Genomic DNA, 24,598 nt, shown 5'->3' on the forward strand with positions numbered 1-24,598 from the left:
AGGATTCCTCAGCCACTGCTGCCCTGGTTCTGGATGTCTCTGGAGCACTGTGCCACTGAGTCCCCACTTACTTACCCGTCCTAGCGCCTCACAGGGTTGATGTGAGGGTTCAGTGAGTGAGTACATGGAGGTCGTAAGCACCTTTTACATCTGGGAAGCACCTGATCCATGTCAACTCTGAGGCTGATAAAACAGGAGGAGGAGGAAGCAGCATTTCTTTTGACCAGACTGGTCGAGTTACTCGTTATACCCCTTCCCTGCCCACAGGTAATATTGGAAAAAAAGAAATTAACTCGAGTTGCCTATTAACATTAACAAACTAAAGAGAGAGTTTGTAGACTGGACAGGGAGAGAATGAGGCCTATGAAACTGCAGGGTAGACGCAAGGGAGCAGAGCCGAGGCCTGAGTTCCTGCTGACCTTTTCCTTTTATCTCCTGGGGGCCATCACAGTATCTGTCTCCCACTCTACTCGCACCGTCTATGACGCGAACAGAAGTCCTTTGTTTTGCATGTGTACCCCATGGTTCCCATCCCTTAGGGTGTTCTCTTTGCCTGGAATACACTTCCTCCCAACACTTCACGCCTGACCCTATCCATGTTTCCGGAATCAGCTCATTTCCTTCAGGAAGCTTCCGTGCCCGGAGTCATACTTCCTTGGTCCAACCCCCTATCTCAAATAGCTATTCCTTGCTCTGACCCTTCCTTCCTTCTACCTTAGCCTACGCCTTTGTACCCATGCCTCCTCCCCTGCACTATGAGCATGTGCAGGAAAGGATGTTGGCCTTTTTCCCTCTTTGTGTTTCTTCTACTTTCCCATGCCTTGCACACAGCAGGCAGGCACTAATTCTAATTAACTGTGGGTTAATGTGTCAATGAGCCTTTGCTTGGCAACAGTCTCCATTCAGGACAAGTGTCTTCTCCCAATCCCCTCCCCGCTACCCTCTACCTCGTCCTTTGACTTCTCTCACCCAACAGCCAGCCTCAGGCCTCCCCAGCTCCTCATTGGCCTGCAGACCGGGGGAGGCATCTCCCTGGGCCACGGACGGCACCCACGTCGTCATCATCCACCGGAAAACCACCGCCTCCTTTACCATAAACAGTCTTACTTATTTGGGAGAACTGTGCAGGCTGAGTGTCGGAGGCATCTTCCTCCTGCGTGGGAGAGGTGAAGGCACGGTGAGGAGGGCGCCGCGGCCGCAGGACAGCCCCTGACATGGAACGCGTCTTGGGGATGCAGGTGCAGGCCCCCCTGGGACTCAGCACGCCGTGCGCTGGCCGGGGCCCTTTGACCGCTGTGAGGCTTGGCAGAGGGGTTTGACTGAGAGCCCCTCTCCCGGGTGGTGGGATTCCCTGGACCACCCCACACTCCAACTGCCACTCCCCTAACTGTCGCTCAGAACTTTGCTTCTCGATCCCAGCACCTGCCTGTCCATGGGAGGCCTGCTGGCTTAGGAGCCGGGAAAGCTTTTGCAGGACTAGGTGAAAGCATTCTGTTATTTGGGCACCCGCCAATTACAGTTTCATGAGGAAAACTCAGCTGCCTTTGTGTTTTGTTTGCTTGGTTTTCAGCGCTTTGACCATTTTGCTGTCTCTCGCCCTTCTCATCCGCAGGATGGCCGGGGAAGAAACCTCCCTGGTGGTTTGAGCAGCTTTTAATGCTTCTCAGCTGTGTGTGAAGATTCCTTTCCTCAGAGGAGCTCCAGACTTTATCAAAAAAGAGAAATATTTCTTATTTTCTTCAAAATGTAAATATTTATTTTTATATATATAATAAATGCTCATTACAAAAATTTATACAATTCAGAAGTATTCGCCAACTCTGCTGTGGTAGAGATAACCATATTAATAGTTTGTAGTATAGCTCCTCAGTCTCTGGAACTGTATAAACCATCAATGTGATCTCACTAAATATCATTCTCTAAACTGACTTTTAAAATGTAAAAGTGTATTGAAGTAAACTTACCACATCAATCCATATATACCTGCCTTTTCATTGCCAACATTAATTTAACCATTTCTTGATGTTGGATATTTAGCCTGTTTTAAACATTTTGCAGGTATTGACAATGAATGATGTAATGAACCTCCTTATACATGTATGGTTGCCTGTTTGTGGGGATATTTTTATAGGATAAACTCCTAAAAATGTAACTAATGGATCTCAAGTAAGGCACCTTTGTATTTTTGGTAGGTGCTTCTAAATTACCCACCAAGAAAGGTTTCATACCCGCCAGTTGCTGTACGGTTCTGTCAGGGCTGATGTAGCCGCGGGGCGGAGCAGGCGCGTCGCAGGGCCCATGAGGGTGTCAGGGGTCATGAAGATATTTTAACTTCCTTTAAAATCAGGAGAAAAAAAATAATAATCATGAATTTATAATATACAATGAATCCAGATTGGATTGTATGTTTTATATACCAATGCAACTATAAAATATGGTTTTTCATATTTTTTATGGAAAGGGGACCAGGAAGGCAGGTGTGTACAGGACCTGCAAATTATAATGCGGCCCTGGGTGACTCATTTCCTCCACACCCCTGTGACTCTGAGAATTATATGTACATTTATATTCACTTTTGCTAGTCTTTTATGTAAACAAGAAAAAGGACATTTCACAATTGTTTGTACTTGCACTTCTTTGGTTATTTGTGAGGTAGGTATCATCTCCTAAGTTATATAGGTATCATCTCTTAAGTTTACTGATCATTTCAATTTCCTCTATTAATTGCTTGTCTATTTATGTTATTTTCTCATCTTTCTATTCAGTTGCTCACTTTTTCTTTGTTACAAAGTTTGGTTTTTTTTTTACAGTATAGTAAATATTGCAAATTTTATTTTCACAATTTTGCATTTCAGATTTACTGGTATCTTTTGGTCATGATATTTAAAGTGTTCCTGTTTCCCAAATCTGTTGAGCATTTCTTCTATGGCATTATTCTTACAAAGGCTTAGATAAATATTCGTTGATATTTTCTTGTAGAATATCTATGGCTATTATTATTTATAAAATACCTTTAATTCCTCTGGAATCTCTGGAATGCATTTTTGTAAAAGATGTGAAATAGTTCTTAAACTTTGTGTTCCAAGCATAGCTAATTGTTCCAACATCATAGGACAATAATTTAAAATACCATTTTTATCAATTATTAAATATAGACGAGTGTATTTCTTGGATCTCTTCCATCCTTGTGATCCATTTATCTATTGCAAGGCTAGCACTCCACTTTGAGCTATAGCTTTATGATATTTTGATTTCTGATCAGGCAAATCACTTCTCCCTGGCCCCCCTCCGCTCCGTAAGGAGCATGGTATTTTGTTCAGACCTATTTACAGACATTTCCTATCTTGTCTAAGCCCCTGATGTCTCCGCAATCTCCTTCTCAGACGCCCGCTTGGCTCCCTTTGTGGGACAGGAGGCCAGCAGCGGGGGCTCGTCTAAGTCTCCTGGTCCCTGTGGGGTTTATGGGGGCCTTCTCTCTTGCCATTTTTGGTCAATTCAGTACTGGTTTCCAAAGAACTGTGTTCTGCTGCAAATCATGGTGGCAAAGCCCACCGCAATCCCGTCTCTGGATTTCTGGTCTCTTCGCTTCCACTTTTGCTTCCTGCTGCTCACTTTCCACGCTGAGCCTGGTGCAATCTTTGTAGTCATAGCCCTGTGATTCCCTGTTCTATTTGTTACTTATTGCTGCTGTAACAAATTACTACAAACGGATTGCCCTAAAACAACACTAATTTATTATCTGAAAGTCAGAAGTCCAAAATCAGATGCCCTGTGCTAGAACCAAGGTGTCGGCAGGGCTGCATTCCTGTCTGGAGACTCAAGGGGAGGATATGTTTCCTATCTTTTCCAACTTCTAGAGGCCTCCTGCATTTCTTGGCCTGTGGCCCCTTCCTTCATCTGCGAAGACAGTAACTCTGTCACTCTGAACTCTGCTTCTGTTGTCAATCTCCTTCTCTGACTCTGAGATCCCTGATTCCCCCTTATAAGTATGATCATAAAGACACTTGTGATTCTATTGGGCTCATCCAGATAATCCAGGATCCTATCCCACCTCAAAGTCCTTAGTCATACCTGCAACTTTCCTTTTGCCATGTGAGGTACCATAACCACAGGTCCCAGAGATTAGGATGTGGACATCTTTGGGGGACCATTATTCGGCCTACCACAGCCGTGGCCTTCTGGATGAACTTGGCTTGCCAGGCTGTTAGTGACATGCTCCTCTGCTTAAACTCATTCTGCTTTCCCTCTTTGAACTCGCTGGAGCCTTCACTCTGCTTCTGCCAGTCCTGGTCCAGGCTGATTCCCCTGCCTGGGAAACCCTTTCCCCTCCTCTTCACCTGGCCAGCTCCTACTCACCTTGCAGCCTTGGCTTAAACGTCACTTTTTCTGAAAGCTTTTAACAGCCTCTTGTACTGCTTGATTGTTCTTCCAGACTTTGTTAGAGGCTCTCATACTAGCCTGCATTGTTCCTGGCCCTGCTCATATTCTTATTTGTTCAGTTATGTTCTCTTCCAACATATATGCTCTCTGAGGGTGGAGGTAATGAGCGCAGCTGCACATGTGGCATATAGAGGAAACTTATAACTCCTTGCTGAATGAGTTTATAAATGTATTGATTTCATAATAGAATGTAAGTAGTTTTACTCTACAGGCAGCATCTTAAAAGTATTTGTTCATCATTCATTGAACAAGTATTTATTAAGTACAACTTCCTAAGTACTGAACCAGGGGAATTAAAATAAGGAAAAGTTCCCTTGAATGGTATGAGGATGCTATGGTTGTAGTGGTATGATCATAAGGACCCGAATAACAGTTTTCCCCCTTCAGGAAAATGGACTTGGAGTACAGTGAACCAATAGACCTTAGTGCTGGAGATCATCAACATCTGATCCGGAAAGCAGCAGATGGGAACATCCAGACCAAATCTGATCAGCCATATGAAACTCCTCCTTCCCCTGGGCCGCCACAAACTCATGGGAAGCCACATTCCAAGGCTAGTCGGCAAGCGGATCCCTACGTGGTGCAAATTTCTGATGAGAGCACCCCCAGTGACAACAACAATTTAGCCAACCCATTCTCAGAAGTGTCTATCCGCAGAGGTGAGAGTCAAGAAATTACCTTTTTGGGAGAGAAAAGCCAAAGTTCTCTTATATATTTCCACAGAGTGGACTGTCAGAAACATTGAATTTTGCTCCCAGCTTTCCCCAGTCATGCTCCACCGTGGGACACAGCGTAGGGCCGCTGAGATCGGCCACCCCCAGGTTGTCCAGGGCATTCAGAAATCCCTAATGAACATATCTTAGTGAGAAACTGGTGGTTTTCTTAGGAAATATGAATTAGATATGAATCGACTATAGCATGTTCTTACCTACATACAATGTAATGCCATAATATTGGCTTAAGTTTTAAAGAATATTAATTCAATGCCCTAGATATTAATTCCGTACAGGAAATATAACATCCAATTGGGAGTAAAGAAACCTAAAAACTGTAGCTTAAATAAATGAGAAGTATTTTTCTTTCACGAAATATGAAATCCAAAGGTAAAAAAATTCAAGGCAAATGCCACAGGTCCCTGTAACTGCTCTGCCCTTCTTAAGGTCAGACAACTTGAAAGAAGACTGTGAGCTTTGAGTCCCACAGCTGTCTCCTTCTGGCCCTCACCCTCCTTGTGGCTGGAAGGATGCCTTTTGGCGCTCCAGCCTTCTGGGTAGGGAACAGCAAAGGCAAAAAAAGGCCAAGGCTGGTCTGCCACCTTGACTCCAGGGGCCGCCATTCACTGACAGACGTCCTGCGCATCCTCCAGATCCAGCCTCTGTTCAGAAACCACACGCAAGATTTTCCAATCACATGGCATTGCCCCTATCTGGACCACGGAGCCACTTCGCTCTGTGGTTTCAGTTGGGTCCATTGCCACCTTTAACGAAATCTGGGTTAGATAGTGAGGACATTGGGGAGAATGGATGTCACTAAGCAACCAGCCACCTCTGCCCATCCTTTGTCACTGCGTGTTGCGCAACAGGAACATTACTGCATTTAATCCTTACACCTCTGTAAACGAAGTCTTTGCAGTGCCACTTCACAGGTGAGAAACTGAGGCTTAAGGGGTTGTAACTGAAAACATATGTAAAGCCTCCTCACCACTAGTAGAGTTAATTATGTGTATTTGCCCCCCCCCCGGGAGGGTGGAGGCTGCCCACAACCCCCCTAAAATTATATAGTCTATAAAAAGATGAAAATGTTATGGAAAAAAAAGGAAAAGTATAGCAGAGTAAGGGATTAAGAGTTATGGGGATAGGGAGCTACAATTTTTAAAAACAGCTTTACAGAGATATATATTACACATCATAAATTTCACCCCCTTTTTAAGAGTACAACCCAATGATTTTTAGTATATTTACAGAGTTTTGCAACTATTGGTACAAAAAGAAACCCACATCCATTAGCAGTCACTCCCCATCCCTTCCTCCCCAGTCTCGGCCAACCACTTCTCTACTATCTGTTTCTATGGATTTGCCTATTCTAGATATTTTATAGAAATGGAATCATATAATATGTGGCCATTTGTGATTGTCTTCTTTCACTTAGCATAATGTTTTCAAGGTTCACCCATGTTATGGCATGTGTCAGTACTTCATTCCTTCTTTATGGCTGTATAGTATTCCATTGCCTGGAAAGAACTCATTTTGTTTATCCATTTCTCAGTAGACAGTTGGATTGTTTCCACTTCTTGGTTATTATGAATAATGCTGTGATCAACATTCACATATAAGTTTTTGTGTAGACACATGTCTTCATTTCTCTTGGGTAGGTACCTACAAATTGCTGAGCTATATGGTAACTTTATGTTTAATATTTTGAAAAACTGCCAAACTCTTCCAAACAGACTGAACTTTTTTTACATTCCAGTCAGCAGTGTATGAATGTTTCTGTTTCTCTGCACCCTTATCAACACTTGTTTTCCAAAGAGACTGAACTTTTTTTACATTCCAGTCAGCAGTGTATGAATGTTTCTGTTTCTCTGCATCCTTATCAACACTTGTTTTTGTCTCTTTTTATTACAGTCATTCTAGTGCGTGTGAGAGGATATCCCATTGTAGTTTTGATTTGCATTTTCCTAGTGACTAATTGATGTTGAGCATCTTTTCACATGCTTATTGGCTATTGAAAAAAATGTCTATTCAAATCCCTTGTCCACTTTAAAAAAGAAATAATGATTTCATTAGCTCTCATGATTCTGTGAGTTGGCTGGACTCAGTCGGGAAGTTCTTTTACTTGTTGTGACTGGCGGCTCCTATGCAGTTTCAATCAGATGGTGGCTGAAGATGCAATGGCTCTTAAGACTCCCTGCCATGGGGGGCAGTTGGTGTTGGTTTTGTGGATCTCTTCCTGTGACTTGAGCTTCTGTCACATGGCAGCTGGGTCCCAGGAAGAAGTCTGCCCAGTGGAGAAGCCCCAGTGTACAAGGCATCTGTCAAGCCTCAGCTTGTAGTACAAATGCCAGCTTTTCACAGGGCAACTGAAGTCGTGTAACCAAGCTCAGCATCGATGTGGGAGGGCACCAACCCCATAAGCGTTGCCCATTTTTAATTGTTATTTGTCTTCTTGTTATTGAATTGCAATTATGTATTCTAGATATGTCCCTTACCAGATATATGATTTGCAATTTTTCCTCCAGTTTTTGGGTTTGCTTTTACTTTCTTGATGGTATCATCTGAAGTACAAAGCTTTCACTGTTGGTGAAATCCAACTTATTTGTTTCTTTCTTTCTTTGCTTAGGTTTTAGGCACCATGTCTTTAAAAACCATTGCCTAATCCATGCTCACAAAGATTCACACCTATGCTTCCTTTCAAGAGTTGTATTTCTTATGTTTATATCGCTAGTCCATTTTCAACTGACTAACTTTTGTATATGGATGACATGAGGAAGGGGTGCAAATGCATTTTTTGTAGGTGTAGGCCCAGTTGTCCCAGCACCTTTTGTTGAAAAAACTATTCTTCCTCCATTAAATTATTCTGGCACATTTGTTAAAAATCAATTGACCATAAACATAAGAGATTATTTCTGGACTTTCAATTCTATTCCATTGATCTAATGTCTAGTTTTATGAGGCTGGGCCACATTTAGTATTTCTTCCCAAACAGTCCCTGATACATAGATGTGGAATTAACGCTAACTAAGAGAATATTTTAATGTAGGCAGCACACATTTGGACTCATCCATATTCTGATATTTCCATTAAGATCGCTCAGGCCCATTTCTCTGTTGTCACACTTCCTATGCACAGAAACGCCCAGCAAAAGGACACAGCTGTGATCCTGTAAGTCAACTTCAAGCAGCATTTCTTCTTTTTCCTTTTAAAATGGGCATAAAGCGCCCTGGCTGGTGTGGTTCCATAGATTGAACACGGGCCTGTGAACCGAAAGGTTGCTGGTTCAATTCCCAGACTGGGCGCACGCCTGGGTTGAGGGCCAGGTCCATGGTTCGGGGGTGGTGTGCGAGAGGCAACCGATCACTGTTTCTCCTGCACATTGATGTTTCTCTCCCTCTCTTTCGTCCTCCCTTTTTCTCTCTCTAAAAATTGGCATAAAGCCACAAAAAAGGGTCTTACTTATAACTCATCAGGTTATCTAGTTTCTGCACAAGTAAAAGGGAAGGGAGTGGCTAAAGGCAGGCGTGGAGAGAAGTGGGGTTGAGAAGCTGCACAGACTCCCTGCAGCCCAAGTCCAGGCCCAGCGGGGAAACGCCCACTCTCCCAGACTTCACTCTGCGCCAGAGTGTAGCTGGATCCCTACAATAGATCTGCGACATCCTGCAACTTTCAGGTCACTTTCGGCCTGAAGAGGACATGGTGTGCATTATAAGGAATTACATTCCCAAGTTTGTATTTAAAATTTTGGGGCTTTCATGGATAAAGCTTCAGATCTCCAATAAAACACCTCAGACAATCCAGATTATTTCCCACGAGCTCTGCAGAGCTGTCTTTCTGTTGTTATTCAATCAGCTAACTATAAACTAGCACTTCCTTTCTCATTCTCAAAAAATCAGAGGAAAATTTTCTTTTGCTAATTATCGAAAACAGGCAATTTAGCCCTGGTTGGTGTGGCTCAGGTGGTGAAAACGTTGTCCTATAAACCAAAACGGTGCGCGTTTGATTCCTGGTCAGGGCCCTTGCCTCGCATGCGGATTCTGCCCCTGGTCTGGGTGCCTGTGAAGGGGAACTGATCGATGTTTCGATGTTTCTCTCACATCAGTATTTCTCTCCCTTTCGCTCTGGAATAAAAAAAAAAAATAGGTAATTTATACTTTTACTTTTGAATTTTATGTCATAAAAATAATGTTTCTGCCTCCTCAGCTTTCATTATGAAAGTGTTCCTCCTCCTGTCAGCTCAGCTGATGATCACTGGGGCAATTATCGGCACATTTCTTTTCTGGTGAGTCTTTATTACTGATGTAATTTAAATAGAGTTGTTCACACCATCATTGCAAACCATTTAGAGCTTCCCCCTTCTCATGAGATTGTTTTACTTCTCCTTGAATATTATATTAGTTACCAAAATTAACTACTTATTGAGTAAAACTATTCATTTTTCTAAAAACCAGGACAGGTTTAAGAGCTTGGGTGCGCAAGAATCCCTGGTTCACCTATGCAGTCTGGTAAGTATTACTGGATTTAATAAAAAGTAGTTTTTCTACTAGCTATTGATCGAGGTTCTTCATTAAAAATTAGGTAAAGATAGCCTGGGCCAGGTGGCTCAGTTGGTAGGAGTGTTGTTGCACACACCTAAAGGGCTGAAGGTTCAACCCCTGGTCAGGGTTCATACCGAGAGTGTAGGTTTGATTCTCAGTAGGGATGTGTACAGGAGGCAGCAGATTGATGTTTTTGTTTTTTGTTTTCTTTCTCTCTCTCTAAAACCAATAAACATACCCTTGGGTGAAGATTTTAAAAAATTAGGTAAAGACATAACATTCTTGAAATGACCAAATTACAGAGATGGAAAACAAGCAATTTAGTGGTTGCTAGGAGTTAGGGGTGGGGGTGTGTGTGAGCATGCGCAGGGGGCAGGGGTGGCACAGGGAGACCTTGTTGGTGTTTTAGTAATGGGATAGTTTCAAATCTTGATTGTGGTGCTGGCTTCCTGTATGTACACGTAGGTTTCTGTCACAGTTGTGTTATGGCATTATGTATGCACACTGCACCAATGGTCAAATTACTGGTTTTGGTATTACACTATAAATAATGTAAGATGTAACCATTAAGAAGAACTAAGTAAAGGGTACATGGGACTTCTCTGTCCTTTTGTAGCTTTCCGTAAATCCACAATTATTTCAAAATAAAAAATTTTGGAAAGAGCCCCAAAGCTGTCTGTGGATGGCAATGAGGAAAGTTAGTTTTAAAGGCATTAAAAAAAAAGGGATAAAATTAATAATTCACATTTTTGTTTCCTTTATAATACTTATCAGATAATATCACATAATGACATCTATATCTCTATCTACTTATAGTATCTCACAAGATATAATCTTTGGAAGCAAATAACACATGGTTTTCCATCATCCCCAGGCCAGTGTTTTTCGTTGTGCTCTGTGTACTCTCTTGCTGTGGGAAACTCCGCCGTCAGGTGCCCGCAAACTACGTCCTCTTGGGATTATTTGTAAGTAAGCCTTGTTAGCACCTGTCGAAGCTCACCTCCGAAATATTTGTTACATTATTAAATTCATTCCTTTTATTGTAGAAAAGCTTCCTGTAGAATAATACAGTTGAAAATTATTTGTGGGACATTCTCTTGGCTGAATTCTGGTTTCAACGAACTCATAAAATTACTTATGAGATAGTATCCACACCCTTTTAGAAAACTGGAGAATTGGGGCGCCCCGGGCTACTGCCCTCAGAGGCCACACGGGGAGCCCGCGCCCACACCCGAGCTGCACTTCAGGAATAGTGAACCCGACTGTCCCTGGTCCCTGCCAAGCACAACACACATATTTTGTTATGGAGAGTGGGTTCACGTTTAGTTTAGGAACTCATAACTTGTGTACAAAACAATGTAATTTTATTTTTGTAAGATTTATTTTATTTCTATTTCAAGCCTCGTTGGGGGCAGAAACCACCTCAGCTCACGTTCTCCCTACCTCGCCACCTCGCGCTGCAGTTCTGGAGAGCTGGGGCGAGGGTGCTCTGGCCCTTGGCTCTCTCTCCTTTATCCGTAGTCTGGTTCTTGATGTCACCAGCGCCCCCTCGTGGGGCCTCCACTCCGCAGGCCTTTTCTCTGTGGCTCAGCGCTGCTCTGGGCCACAGAAACCTGTGTGGCTCCTTTGTTTGCCACCAGTTCCTTTTTGAGCTGCCCAGGGGGACTCTAGGTTCTCACCAGCTCTGAGTAGGTACCAGGAGCTCCTAGATTTTTAAAACCTAAATAAAATCTGAGTGTCTATCATTTTACCCCACCCTACCCCAGCAGAGATCACAGGGCTCCGTCCTCCTCAGGGACTCAGGAGCAGTGAAGCATCATTCCCCCTTCCCCTGACTCTTCGTCTTGCTTCCCAGTCAGCCACACCTCTGGCCGCCCCTGTCTCTGGAGGTGGTGGTCTCCATGAAAATCACTGATAGTGAGCGTTTGCCCTCTTGAAAAATCCAAAAACAGTCTCAGTGTGACTCTGTGTGTTGGCAAGTGATTCTTTCTGGGAGAGTTAGTGTGTCCTCCCAACCACTGTAGATGACCATCCCATGTGAAGATTCATTTTCCAAATGAGGGGACTTCTGGTCAAGATGGCAGCATAGGCAAACACGGCGCACCTCTTCACACAACCACATCAAAATTACAACTAAACTACAGAACAACTGTCACTCAGAACTATCAGAAACCAAGGGGGATGGAAGTCCAACAACGATAGAACTAAAGAAACAACATCCATCCAGAGTGGTAGGAGACTCAGAGATGCAGAGACATGGAATAGGCTGGTCCAACACCCACATGTAGTGGACAAAAACTTGGGAGGGATATCTTTGGAGTGAGGGGTCACAGACCCACACCAAGCCCCACAGCCCAGGGTTCCAGCACCAGGGAGATAAGCCCCTATAACTTCTGGCTGTAAAAACCAGTGGGGTTTGAATCAGTAAAAGGAACTACTGGAGTCCCAAGCAGTATCTCTTAAAGGGGCAGCACAGAGACTTGCTCAGACTCATTCCCTCTGAGCTCCAGCACCAGGGTAGCAGCTTGAAAGGCACTAGTAGCATACAGGGAGGAACTTAAGTGTCAGAGCAAGAGCTAGGAGACAACTTTTGCCCCAAAAGAAATGTAGGCAGAGGTCATTGTCACTTTTCTGAGTCCTTCCCCCACAGAGCCAAAGAGCCACAGAGCCACAGAGCCCGCAGGTGGATGCCATATCTGAGACTCCATCGACCTGGCTCACATGGTTTGTTCCACTCTAGGGAATGCTTGAGGCTCCATCCCACCCAACTTACAGCCCACTCAAGCTGTTAACAGTGGCTTTTCCATATGAATGACTGGTCTTGGCTCATGCTTCACATCTTCCTAAATTCTCTCAAACAAGCAACAACCAGCCTAGCAAGTCTCCAGCCCCTGTACTTCTGGCTGAGTGGCCTCAGGCCCAGCATTAGCAACAACCAGCTTTGGATCATAGTTTCGCTTTGTTTGGGAATTTCCAAGCGCAGAACAAGTAGTAGCCATTTGCAGATTGCTTTGTAGCTCATGCTGGCTGGCATTGGGTGGAACATAGGTAGTGGCTGACCCTGGCCTCCACCACGCAGGAAATCTCAGAGCCTGCATGCCCAGTGGACAGCTACAGACCATGTAGAAGTGCTAACACCCATGGAGGATAGAGGTTGGTGTTCAGTGTTCAAAGCCAGTCCTTGTAGCTGATGGGCCTGAGTAAACCCCTCCCATTGACCTGCCAACAGCAATCAAGGCTCAACTACAAGAGGAGGCTGTACTCAGCCCACATGGAGGGTGCACCTTGAGTACCCAGCTTGGGTGATAGGGGAAGCTGTACCACTGGACCCTACAGGACACCTACTACATTAGGCCATTTTACCACCACAGGGAGTCATAGAAGCTCTACCTAATAAATAGAAAGAAACACAGGGAGGCTGCCAAAATGAAGAGACAAAAAAACATGGCCCAAATAAAAGAACAGGTCACAACTCCAGAGAAAGAACTAAACTAAATTAAGATGAGCAATTTATCTGAAGCACAGTTCAAAACACTGGTTATAGGGATGCTCAAGGAACTCAGTGAATTGCTCAACAGCTTAAAAAAAGACCCAGGCAGAAATTAAGGATAAACAAATGGAAATGAAAAACAATTTACAGGGAATCAACAGTAGAATTGATGAAGCTGAGAATCAAATCAATGATATGGAACATAAACAGACAAACAAATAAAAATCAGAACAAAAAGAAGAAAAAAGAATCCAAAAAAATAAGTGAAGTATAAACAACCAATGGGACAACTTCAAGCATATTGACATTTGCATCATAGGGGTGCCAGGAGGAGAAGAGAAAGAGGAAGAAATTGGAAACCTATTTGAAAAAAGAATGAAAGAAAACTTCTCTAATGTAGTGAAGGAAAGAGACATGCAAGTCCAGGAAGCACAGAGTCCCAAACAAGATGGATGTAAACAGGCCCACACCAAGACACATCATGATTAAAATGCCAAAAGTAAAAGATAAAGAGAGAATCTTAAAAGCAGGAAGAGAAAGCAGTTAGTTTCCTACAGAGGAATTTGCATAAAACTGTGAGCTAATTTCTCAAAAGAAACTTTGCAGGCTAGAAGGGATTGGCAAGAAATAGTTAAAGTCATGTAAAGCAGGGTCCTGCAGCTAAGATTGCTCTACCCAGCAAAGCTATCATTTAGAATGGAAGGGCAGGTAAAGAGCTTCCCAGACAAGAAAAAAAACTAAAGGATTTCATCATCATCAAAGCATTATTATATGAAATGTTAATGGGACTTACTTAAGAAAAAGAGAAAGATCAAAAGAAAGATTTTATTTTATGAATAAAATGGCAATAAATACATATGAACATTTGACTCTTAAAAAAACAAACTAAGCAGACAAGAAGAACAGAGACAGAATCATGGATATGGAGAGTGTTTTGATGGTTGCCATATGGGAGAAGGGTTTGGGGTAACAGGTGAAGAGGTGAAAGGATTATGAAGTACAAATAGGTAGTTACAGAATAGCTGTGGGGATGTAAAGTACAGTGTAGGAAATGGAGTAGCTAACGAACTTATTATACACATGACCCATGGACATGAAAAACGGTGTGGGGACTGCCTTTGTGAGTGGGAGGTGCTGGGTAGGGGGCAACGGGGGAAAAATTGGGACAACTGTTACAGCATAATCTATAAAATATAATTTAAAAGAAAAAGATTCATTTACCAATTAATTTATTCCTCACCTGGTTGCATGCGAGTCAGATTTGAAGTAGCTTATAAAAATACCCACAATATAAATTAAGAACAAACTAGTGGGAATAATTATAAACTAGGGAAATTTTTGCAAAGTTAATGGCAACTTTGTTTCCAGTTACTCATCCAACAAAGGATGAATTTGATAAATTTTTAAAAAGATAAATTAGTGAGGAAATATGATGGAAAATAAAATAAGGGTAGGGAAAATAAAGCCAGTAGGTAGATTAGTATACAAAATGCATAGTTCTGTGAGTGTTGAATCTGGATTTGGATCTGCGCCTCCTGGTGGTCAAAGTGAGCAAGGACACATGGCCCATGGTGATAACACCCATAACTGTGTACAGAGCATCCAGTGTGATTTCCATGTCGGGGAGAGTAGTTTCTTCCGTGGCTGGAGAGGGCTAGCTCCGTGATGCCCACATTCGGGCATTTTCTCATTTGCCAGAGCATTGAGGGGACTTTCTTAGCTGGCGTGGATACCTGTTCATTGACCAGGTGAGCTAGTGGGGTCTCCCGGTTCCTGCATAGACCACACTCAGTAAGGGGTCGGGGGTTAAAAGCCAAACAGAAAGATACTGAGAATTTTAGAGCAGAAGCAATGGGGCTGGGGGTGTGCGGGAACGGGGGGTATTTTTATAGAAATTTTTTACTTAAAAATTTTCAATGGTTTTGGCCCTGGCTGGGTTGCTCAGTTGGTTGGAGTGTTGTCCCGTGCAACAAAAGGTTGAGGGTTCGATCCCTGGTCAGGGCATCCGGAAGGCAACCGATCAAGGTTTGTCTCTCACATCTGTGTTTTTCTCTTTGTCTCACTGTCTCTCTCTTCCCCTTCCTCTCTCTCTAAAATCAATACACATATCCTTGAGTGAAGATTAAAATTTTTTTTACTGGTTTTAATGGTTTTTTTTTTATTACTATTATTATTACAAGAAGAGATCAAAGCTACTGGTTTTAAAGAAAGCTCTCATCTCTGAGGTTTTGCTGTTTATCTCAAAGCAGGTAAAGCTTAAGAAAAGAAATATTATAGAGCGTTAAAAACTAGTTTTATTTTCTAGACTTTATGTCTTGCCCAGGGACTAGGACATATATGGAGAAAACCATTTCAGAAAAGGAGTTGAGGGACAGGGGAAAACACTAGCAGCTGGAGACTGCTTTCGCCCCCCAGAACTGTGCCCCCTTGAGCCCGTGCTCCGAGCTTTCAAAACCAGCAGGCAGCTTTAACTTCCAGGGCCTCTTGCTGTTCACTGTCCTACTCTTGGGAAAGCTGAAGAGTGGTTTCCAGCTGGAAACCATCCCCTCCCCTTCCACCCGCCCCCCCACTTCCTCCCGCCTCTTTCTCCGTCTCCCTCTCTCACACTTCTTGCATGTGCTCCTGAAGATGGAGAAATATGAAACAATTGAGCAAGTAGAAGAAGAAAGTGCGTCTTGAGAGGAAGGTCAGAAGCAAGCACATTATTAAACTATCATGAGTATGTGGAATAGATACATTTTTCTAAAACGTATAACGGAAATAAAGACATTTAACATTTAACAAAGAAATACATTTAACAAAGCAGGCCCTAACTCACGGGGTTCGGGGGGATGGAGAGGCAACCCAGGGTCCTCGGGCGCCGGCTTCTCTTCCATTCTTTCATCCGACGCTGTAGGCACTTCGTGGGCCCACCCCTCTACCGTCCCGGCACCGCGGCGCCTCGGCCACGTCCTCATTTTTATTCCCTGGCTCTGGAGGCTTCTTTTCTGGCTCTTGCGGGTCAGCAGAGTCTCGGACTCACCACTGACTCTGGCCACTCACCACTCACCACCGAGTACCCTCCGCGCTGGGGGATGTCCCAGGCCCTGCAGCTGCTCCCTGCTCGCTGTCGTTCTCACGCGACCTGGGCTCATCCTCGTTGCCTTTTTCGGTCGCATTCTCCTGGGTGGCTGCCTGCTGGCTCTCAGCGCCGGCCTCTCTCCGCACTGCCCCGCCCTCTGGCCCCATCCGGCCCGTGGGAACCGCTGCAGCTCTTTTCCAGGCCCCGGACAGGCACCTGCAGGTGTGGCGCACGCTCCGCTCCGTAAATAAATGCCTTCCACCTGCCCCGCCACCCTCACCCCCGCCCCCCGCCCCTTACTGGGAATGTCTCATTCCTCATCCCACCTCTGAGTTTGAAGAAGCATTTTATTCTCACCTAAGCACCACGGGAAAGGCTGATGCTCAAACTGTCGGTGAAGCAATAGCAGACACAGGTCTCCTGCTCTGATAAAATGTTACCGCTCGGCGCGGATGGCCCCATTTGATGAATGAGAACACGGTACAGATAAAACTTTATGTTGGTTTCCACACTTCTAATTAGTACATATTTAATTCACTAAATATGTTGGAAGTTGTTATTGGGTCCTAAAATGTTTTTTACTAAAAGAAGAATTTTCTCTTGTTAGTTTTAGGGAGACTTTAAGGACATGTTTAGTTCCACTGTTTCTTTCAATACCCCTTTGCCCTGTCCTCGTGCGCTGGGATCACGCGCGTGCCCACTTGCTCGCTAGGCCCCGCAGACCCCACACCTCCGGCCACCTCCTCCGGATGCCGGGCTCTGGCAACCAGGCTCCTGATTGATTGTGAATTTTGTTTTTAGACAGTTCTGCAAGGTCTGCTGCTAGGAGCCATATCAGTGTAAGTCTTTGATGCACATTTTCTTTTCTGTGTGTGCTTTTCCTCGATTGTATGTGAACAATAATCACGCTCTCTGGTTTTAGTTTCTATGATGCCGAGGAAGTGTTATGGGCCATAGCAGCAACCGCTCTGGTGACGTTATCGCTCACTTTATTTGCTCTTCAAACAAAAGTATGTATTATTGAAACAGACTTCTGTCCTAAGGGAGCACGTGGACTTGTTCCTCTGCCCCGCCCGCCCCATTCTCCTCCTTCACCCCCCTGTTCTCCTGCTCTGTGGGACTCACCTCCATGGCGTGCTTGCCTTCTGGCTTCTGGCTTTCCTAGTGGCCACACTGAAAAAGCAAAACGAAACAGGTGAAATTACTTTTAATAGTATGTTTCACTTAACCCAATATAGGCAAAGTATTACCATTTCAAAAGGTAATCAATATAACAAAAATATTAATGAGCTGGTTTATTTTTTTTTTAAATTGAAATCAAGTCCAGTGTGTATTTTATACTGACAGCACATCTCGCTTGGACTAGCCACGTTCCAAGTGTTCAGTACACACATGTATTGGAAGCTCACCTGTAGACGAGTTTTTAGCAGCATCGGAATCACCTGGGAAGCTGTGAAACCACAGACTCCTGGGCTCCAGCCCCGGACTTGCCGCGTCGAAGGTCTGGGATGGGGCCCAACAGTCCACATTTCCCAGGTGGTGTCGATGCTGCTGATCTGAGAACCCCACTGGGTGATACAGGACTTCAGGTTATACACCCTTGGTGTGTTAAGGCATTAGAAAAATACTCTTGCAAGAGAATGTTTTGGATTCAGCGGTCTTCTTTTGCTGCACAATCCCAGATTTTTCAGGTCAGCAGATGAATATTCCACTTTCGTTGAAAAAATCTTAATACCCCGCTCCAGGCTGATTTGGTCACTGATTTGTAAAGGCAAAACCAAAAAACATATTAATAAATTTCAACATTAAAAAAGAATCATTAACAAGTAATTTTTGAAAGTTTAGTATATATATATATTTTATTTTAAAGAAATGCAAACAAATGTGAAAAAGGTACACAGTTAAATACTTGGTCTATTTCATTTCATTAATGCATTCTCTGCACACACTTTAAAAAATATGAATAATGGTCCTTGCCACATAGCTCAGCTGGTTAGAGCGTCGTCTCCACATGCCAAGGGTGCGGGTTTGATCCCCAGTCCGGGCACATGCAAGAGTCAACCAGTGAATGCATTGTAAGTGGAACAACACTTCAAAGTTTCTCTCTCTCTCTCTCTTTGCCTCTCTCTGTCTTTGTCTCCCTCTCTTAAACCAATAAATAAAAATTTATTTAAATTAAAGAAATGAGCCCTGGCTGGTGTGGCTCAGTGGATTGAGTGCCAGCCTGCAAACCAAAGGGTCGCTGGTTCTATTCCCAGTCAGGGCACATGCCTGGGTTGCAGGCCAGGGCCCCAGCAGGAGGCATGCAAGATGCCACCACACATTGATGTTTCTCTCCCTCTCTTTCTCCCTCCCTTCCCTTCTCTAAAAATAAATAAATAAAAATCTTTTAAAAAATTCTTTTAAAAAATATGCACTGTATCCTCACTCTTCAAAAAAAAAAATTTAAAAAATGAAAATGTACGATCATAATTACAATCATATTATACATACAAATTTATATCCTACTCATTCAATGTACATTTTAATGAATACAAAATTAGAGTAGGTCAACAAACCCCCATGTACCCATTACCCAGTTGCAACAATTATCACCTTGTGGCTCCTATTATTTCATCCATAATCCTACCCTTGTTTTCCTCCAGTAGCAAGTCCCAGGCAATAGGACACTTTTTATGTCCTGCTTTCAGTCTTTGGGGCTAAGGGATTTCCATGGTTTTTGGAATTGACCTGGGTAAATTATTAGCAAAAGGACCAGTTTCTGGCCCTTACCAGTGTGGCTCAGTTGACTGGGTGTTGTCCAGCAAAGCAAAAAGTTGCCAGTTGGATTCCTGATCAGGGCACGTGCCTGGGTTGGGAATTTGGTCCCTGGTTGGGGCCCATAGGAGAGGCAACTGATGGATGTTTCTCACATTGATGTTTCTTTCCCTCTCTTTCTCCCTCCCTTCTCCTTTCTCTAAAAATAAATAAATAAAATCTAAAAAATAAGGAGGGCAGTTTCTGTTTATGGGGTGTAAAGTGCTTCTCTAAACACCTTGGAATTCTGTGTAGATGATGACTGAGTCGTGGGGTGTTATTTGTGTTTCCTCAGTTGGACTTCACGCTGCTAAATGGAGTGCTGTTCGCCGCTGTCATCATACTTTTAATCTATGGAGTGCTCTTAATCTTCGTCCGATCATATGTAAGTGGGATCTCATTTGGAAATCTCTGAGGATTGTTAGAAATCTCGGGGGAAGCGCTGGTGGTGGTAGAGTGGACCCTCTGAGAGGCAGACACCGAGAGGACAAATGGGAGGACTTTCATAGGAGGAATGTCTACCAGAGAAAGGGGTGGGGGAGCCGACAAAGGCTGGAAGATCTGTCAGACCACAACAGCAGATGCGACCCCACGTGAAGGACAAGGAAGGGAGTTGGGTGGGAGCACTCTAGACTATGGGAGGTTCAGCAAGGCCACCGGGAAGCCCTGGAGCACAAGCCAACCAGCCCAGTACAGTGGCCCCGTGCCTCCCAGGAAGGGCTCCGCTCCTCCCACCAATCCCACCAATGACTGAGAAGTGGAACGTGGCCCAGGAGCAACTGCGTGGGTGCTGTGTCTATTGCACTCCCCTCCAGGAGCGGGAGGGCTCTGAGGCCTGCCCTAGTGGCCGTCCAGTGTGGCATGGTGTTGTTGCGGGGGACCATGGACAGGGTGGCATGAAGGCCAGGTCTGTGGGACTCTGGCTCCCAAGCCCTTCCCACCACATGGTGGTGTGCGTGCACTACGGCTGGGGCGATGCAGAGGCAGGGGCGCAGGACCTGGCCCTGTGGCCCGGCCGCCAGTGGCCCCTGGGTAGACTGCCCCACTCCGAGGCCAGGTCCGCTGAGGACTGGCCTGAGGCCTCTGACCACTGGACTAACGTCCCAAGGCCAACTTGGTCCAATTGCTGAATTGAAGAGCTACTTTGGCAACAAGTGGACTTACTCAGTGATCTTCAGACAGAGAGCCAACCCTGGCTTAGCTTTGTGAATGACCATACAGGTCTACAGCTTGGGAGGTAGCATCTGTGTTTTAGAGATGAACTCAAAGACATCGCAAAGATATAGGCCACAGTGCTCCATTTACTGTTGATGGTAGCACAGACCTTGGTAGTAAGAATACAATTATTTGTTAGGTGGGTTCCACAGGTCTTTATAATAGATGCAGTTAAGAAACTGTTCTCTACTAGATAGATGGACCCTAGTTCCCATTCTAAATTTCCTTTCACAAGTATCTATCATATATTGTCTTACACATATGTATAAATGGAAGACTTTGACAGACCTTGTCCTAACTACATATGCTTGTTTGACTTTCGCGATTTTCAGTTCTTCAGATTTCAGTAATCAGGTGTTTCCTTACCATTAGCTCAGTCCGCAAACACTGTGCCTCACACAGGATTGCCGCCTCCTGATTCTCTCCCGCACTGAGACCCTTCTCTTGTTAGCAGGGTGCTTCGCCCACCCCTCTAGGGCCAGCTTTCTTGTCCTGAAGAGGGAATGCCATTGTTTTCCTCAGACGTCATATGCCACTTTCTTATCCTGTCCCCAGAGAGCCAAGCCCTGTGGCATTTAGGCCAGGCTCATATTCTGCTTAGGGAAGTTTTGGCTGCAAGGAACAAATAGACATTGCCCAGACTGGCTCGAGGCAAAGACCCAAGGGAACCCCATGGAACTTCTAGAGGAGCCAGGATTCACAGGAATGGAACTCCCCGCTTCCTCTTCTGGGTTGAGTTGCTTGGCCACCTCTGCTAGTACAGTGATAGCTGCAGCACCAGCTACTGGCACAACAACCTCTGCTGCTTGGATCCCTCTGTCCTGAAAATGGGTTCTGACTGGCCTGGAGCATCTGTTTGGTCCTGATCACATATAAGAGACTCCTGGTCATAAAGAGATTGGCTGCTGTTGGCGTGGATACATCCCCCCTCTCCTCAGTCAACTCTGACAATGGTGTGTGAGGGTCACCACGATCCCAGAAACCTGTTCCAAGAGCTGAGGGCAGAGCAGATTCTCTAGGAGGGCCTTGTGGATGGGGCAAAACTGGAACCACATCCAGTGCGTTCTGCTTGTCCTACCACTCCTGAGCACTTAAGGTTCCGGAAGAACCTTATTTGGCCAATGCGAGGCTAGTTTTCCTTTGCTTGCTGAATGGCACTGAGTGGATGCTGTTGACCAATTATGTTCGAATAAGATGAGTTTGCTCACAGATTCAGCTTTCTTAATATTGGTCCTAATCTAAAGCAGTGACCTAAGCGAGCCTTTCTGTTATTTCAAATCTTGTTCTTAATATTCAACCATTTCCTTTCTTTTTGCAGTGGTTGCATCTATTGTATGCTGGACTTGGAACTGTGCTTTTCTCATTTGTAAGTCCATTTCTCCCTCTCTTTGACCAAGAGTAGGGCAAGGCTGCCTAAGCCTTTGTGCTGAGCGTGCAGTCACACAGAGTCAGTGATTCACTGGGAAGAGCTGGAGACCTGCTTTTCCTCCTCCTCCTCCTCCTCCTCCTCCTCCTCCTCCTCCTCATTCTTTTATAATGCTGGCTTTTTAGAGCACTTTTAAGTTCAAGCAAAATCAAGAGGAAGGTACAGAGATTTCCCACCCACCCCTGCTCCCCACATGCACAGCCTCCCCACTATCAATGGCACTCACCAGAGTGGTGCATTTATTACACGGATGAACCCACACTGACATGTCAGTATCACCCGAAGTCCATAACTTACATTAGGAATCATTCTTGGTCTATGTTCTATGGGTCTGGATAAATGTACAATAAATGACATGCTCATTCGTTACGGTAACATGCAGAGTATTTTCACTGCCCTGAATATCCTCTGTGCCCTGCCTATTCATTCCTCCCCTAGCCCCTGACCTTTTTACTGTTTCCAAGTTTGGCCTTTTCTAGAATGTCATATAGATGCAATCATACAGTATGTAGCCTTTTCAGGTTGGCTTCTTTCACTTAGTAATGTGCACTTAAGGTTCATACGTGTCTTTTCATGGCTTGAAAGCCCATTTTGGTCTGGATGTGCCATGGTGCATGTACCCATCCACCTACTGAAGGACATCTTGGTTGCTCCCAAGTTTTGGCAATTTTGCATAAAGCTGCTCTAAACATCCACGCGCAGGTTTTTGTGTGAACATGTTTTCAACTCCTTTGGGTAAATACCAAGGAGTGTGACTGCTGGATCACATGGTAAAAATACAAACTTTTCCTCAAAGTTGCTGAAATCACACAGGGAGAGGGGAGGCGGAATGGGGAGAAGGGACTGAATGGTCCAGGGGAGGCACCTGCATTGGCACACCCCCAGCCTCTGGTTTGACTCTTTCCTCTGCCACTCTGATCAGGCACGTGACCTCCCCTTCTCAGAGGCTGTCAGCCTCACCTGCAGACGGGTTGTTCCCAAATTACATGACCTGATGTCTGCCGTGAACTGTGTGAGGCTGCCTATTCCTGCCCTCCTGCCCCTCCCTTCCCCCTGTTTCTTACAAGCCCCACTGGGAACCAGCACCCAGGGACAGCCACTACCTGAATCACAGGATGGGTCTCCCTGAAGTGGATGTTCGGAAATAGATGTTCCCAAATTCTCTACACTCTGATGGCTCTGCCTTACAGCACTGGGCTCTTAGGCTAGACTCTGGAGAGGAAGAAGTGAGGAACTGCTGACTCTTTCTCACGCAGCCTGGCTCTACTCACTTTGTAACGCAAAGCTAAGAGAGCGCGCTGACTTTTTTCTTGAGGTTTTTAGGAGCTCATGATTTTACCTATGGCAGCTGAGCTAAAATGTTTATTTTGGGGGTCATTTGACCACAAATCCCTCTTCTCCTCATTCTATCTTGGAAATGCTGACATGATCATGGAGCTCCAGGAATTCAGAATTATTGCTGTGTGCGAATCTCAATGTTGGGGACCCAGTTTATTTCCATTCTTTGTTCGGGGAGAACATGTGAGGAAATGGCAAACGCAAGGCATTTTGTAGTTCATCGTTGTGCCCAACATGCCCACCTGGCCCACATGGTTGACAAAAGGCACAAAGCTCCTGGAGTTGCCAAGCAAAGGCAGGCTCACAGATCTGGTCCCACCAGCTTCAGGACAAAGCGCTTGTGTTAATAGAGCACGAACTTGGGAACACCGTGAACGTTTGAGGCTGTAAGAATAACATATGTACCCGCAGAGTGACTTTCTGCAACGTATGCATTGATGTTAAAATAATTTCCCCTGATGGTGTAAGACAGTGATTGGATAGAAATGAACAATCTAAGTAGCTAATTTTTCTTTCTTTTCTTTAAGTACTTGGTCATGGATGTGCAGCTGATGGTGGGCGGGCGTCATCATCATTTTGACCTGAACCCTGAAGAGTATGTGTTTGCTACTCTGAACATCTACTTGGATATCATCAACCTTTTTCTTTTCATTTTGCAACTGATTGGACTGAGACACTAGTCTCACAGCCAAGCTTGGCTCGTGTTGACAAGAGGGAGGGAGGGTCATCTGCCAAGTGCTGCCAGGCTCAGATATGCAGAGGTGGCCATTTCCTAAGCACTTTTATTCTAAAAAAAATTTTCAAAGTGCTTATTTTTCTTTTCAAATGAAAGCAAACATTCGGTAGATGGTAGCTATAGCTGTTATATTTTAAGTTTCTTTGTCATGTTGCAAAACTTTCTGGGGGACATTTCTGATTTTTATAAATTTAAAGGATGAGCATGAAGATGACATGCAAACATTTGTAAGATGCCTGGTACTTTGTTGAAGATTCTCAAGCACTTCTGAAAGCTGTAAACAAAATCTATATGAATAAAATTGAATACAGAAACCTCTACTTACTCCATTCTCTTCTCCCGACTTGGACATACTGTGGGAATATTTTGGCACAGTCTAACTTTAAGAATAAGATAAATCGACGTATTCAGACTTTTTCCTGGATTCTAGAGTCAGACTGCGCAGAATAATAGTATCTGCCTGGTAGGGGTGGAGAGGATTAATGAAGTTCAGCTATGTGGAAGGCTCAGGACACATCGCTACCGGCTATTGTCACTGTCTCACCTGTACGTCTGGGCTTAACTCAGAGACTGACTACCTCCCCTGATTGTCTGTGACAACTGGCCTCCTTTGGAGTCCCATAATATTAAAGAAATATATTTCAGTTTTAATTGTGATAAAATACACGTAACAAAATTTACCATCTCAACCATTTTAAGTGTACAGTTCAGTAGCATTGTGTACTCACATTATTGGGCAACCAATCTCCCAAATTTTTTCACCTTGCAAAACTGAAACTCCATACCCATCAGTCAACAAGAAGCCCCATGTATTTTGCACTGACTTATTTATTCACACGTATCTC

The 24,598-nt window shown here is 44.4% G+C and overlaps 1 protein-coding gene across 1 annotated transcript; it reads left to right on the top strand.

Annotated features, from left to right (window-relative positions):
• The first annotated feature begins 4,816 nt into the window (after positions 1-4,816).
• LOC129063141 (protein lifeguard 1-like) lies at positions 4,817-23,697 on the top strand. The gene is made up of 9 exons (XM_054564190.1): positions 4,817-5,099; positions 9,357-9,435; positions 9,605-9,658; positions 10,566-10,656; positions 17,044-17,081; positions 17,165-17,252; positions 19,334-19,423; positions 21,572-21,619; positions 23,545-23,697. Exons 1-9 carry the CDS (start codon positions 4,832-4,834, stop codon positions 23,695-23,697), a joined length of 909 nt encoding a protein of 302 aa, XP_054420165.1. The 5' UTR covers positions 4,817-4,831.
• The last annotated feature ends 901 nt before the right edge of the window (positions 23,698-24,598 follow it).

The sequence above is a fragment of the Pteronotus mesoamericanus genome, unplaced genomic scaffold (genome assembly GCF_021234165.1).
Source record: "Pteronotus mesoamericanus isolate MK-2021 breed Mesoamerican mustached bat unplaced genomic scaffold, CSHL_Meso_final scaffold_85, whole genome shotgun sequence".
NCBI lineage: Eukaryota > Metazoa > Chordata > Mammalia > Chiroptera > Mormoopidae > Pteronotus > Pteronotus mesoamericanus.

What these genes read in the sequence shown, in the direction of transcription:
- LOC129063141 (XM_054564190.1), top strand. Translation starts at nt 4,832, where the DNA reads ATGGACTTGGAGTACAGTGAACCAATAGACCTTAGTGCTGGAGATCAT. An exon ending in TATTTGCTCTTCAAACAAAA is followed by an intron (nt 17,253 to 19,333) that starts GTATGTATTATT and finishes GTGTTTCCTCAG; the next exon opens with TTGGACTTCACGCTGCTAAA. An exon ending in TAATCTTCGTCCGATCATAT is followed by an intron (nt 19,424 to 21,571) that starts GTAAGTGGGATC and finishes TTCTTTTTGCAG; the next exon opens with TGGTTGCATCTATTGTATGC.